The following is a 1,462-nucleotide window of genomic DNA, read 5'->3' on the forward strand; positions in this document are numbered from 1 at the left end:
AGTCACCAGCACACAATTACAACAAATGAAAGCAAATAAGAGAAAAAAAGTGGAAGCAGCCAAGTCATTTTCATCAATTGGATCTTCAAGGAAGTAGTTCATTTAGAAATGATTTGCACTGTAATGACGGATAATGTCTTTGAACAAATTGTGTTACTAGTTTGTGAATAACTTTTTCTTAGGCAGCAATTAATAATTTTGGTGTATGTTGCAGTAGAACTATTTTGCTCAATGTTGAGCCTTTTTTGAACACCTTTACATCATGTATGCAGTTTTTAACTCAATCTTGAGCTATGTTAATATGATATCCAGCTGCTTGCACTTATAATATAATAAATTTTTATCATAATCTTCAGTAGTTACAAATAGGTTGTATGGTAATACCTTCAGTTGCTACACAAGTAGACACAAAGTAGCCAATTGACAATGAGATTGTCATACACAAATATTTCAATTCATTCAAACAACTACTACGAACAAACCAAACAACTACTACAAACTAGGCCAACTACAAACTGATCAAACAACTACTACAAACTATTACTACTACAAACTAACGAAACAACTACTACAAACTAACCATTACAATATCCATTTGCCTATTCAATAGGCAAACTTAACTACTACACCTTACACCATATTAAAGAACCACTTTACAGTTAGCATAATGAGAAGAAGTAAAACAAGTCTATTCAATTTGAGCTTAGCACATTCCCTTTCAAGTTTAACTTTTTTGATTTTTTGCCTCAATGCAATCAACTTCCCTTCACTATCTTTCAATTTCTCACACAAACTGTCTCTCTCTTGTTCAACGTCTTTGAGCTTTTGCTTCAATCGATTACACGAATTTTCACCATCTTTGCACCTAATCATTAAGCTCGATTCTACCTCAGGATATTGATGCACAGATATTGAAGGTTTTGGATCAATCCATCTAAAGTACCCACATCCACTATTTTCCTAAAATGAAAAAACAACAGAATAATAAAAAAAAAATATCAAAAAAAATAATAATTAAAATATGTGAAAGTGATCAAACCTTTGGAACTTTACATCCAAAAAATCTATGACCCGAATTTGAAGGAGTCCTTGAAGTTCTTAAAGGACAAAATTCGGAACAGTAACACAAATCGGGAACATCAATATTGACGAAATTTTTCGACATTCTCATCGAAATGAGAGAAAAAATTAATTTAAGAGAAATTAGGAGATAACTTTGATAGTGAGATGAGAGAAGTTGATGAGAACTCATCTATGGAGGAGAGAATGAAGAAAGAAGAAGAGTAAATTTAGGTTAAAAGAGGGAAATTGAAGGGAATGGCAAAAGTAACGTTATTTAACGTTAACTTTTGCGACATGGACAATTTTTTTAGTTTTCACGCACCTCAGGCGGTTGCACAGTACGCGCAGTGTCATGTGGGCACAAAATACCCAATAAGAACAAAATTGGGGAGTTTAGGGG

At 33.0% G+C, this 1,462-nt stretch overlaps 1 protein-coding gene across 1 annotated transcript; it reads right to left on the minus strand.

The window, feature by feature from the left end:
• Positions 1–630: 630 nt before the first annotated feature.
• Positions 631–1,165, minus strand: LOC124896926 (uncharacterized protein At4g04775-like). The gene is made up of 2 exons (XM_047408818.1): positions 1,040–1,165; positions 631–960 (listed from the first exon to the last, which is right to left on the minus strand). The coding sequence occupies exons 1-2, from the start codon at positions 1,163–1,165 to the stop codon at positions 631–633; spliced, it is 456 nt and encodes a 151-aa protein (XP_047264774.1).
• Between the last annotated feature and the right edge of the window lie 297 nt (positions 1,166–1,462).

This window comes from Capsicum annuum, chromosome 3 (genome assembly GCF_002878395.1).
Source record: "Capsicum annuum cultivar UCD-10X-F1 chromosome 3, UCD10Xv1.1, whole genome shotgun sequence".
Classification (NCBI taxonomy): Eukaryota; Viridiplantae; Streptophyta; class Magnoliopsida; order Solanales; family Solanaceae; genus Capsicum; species Capsicum annuum.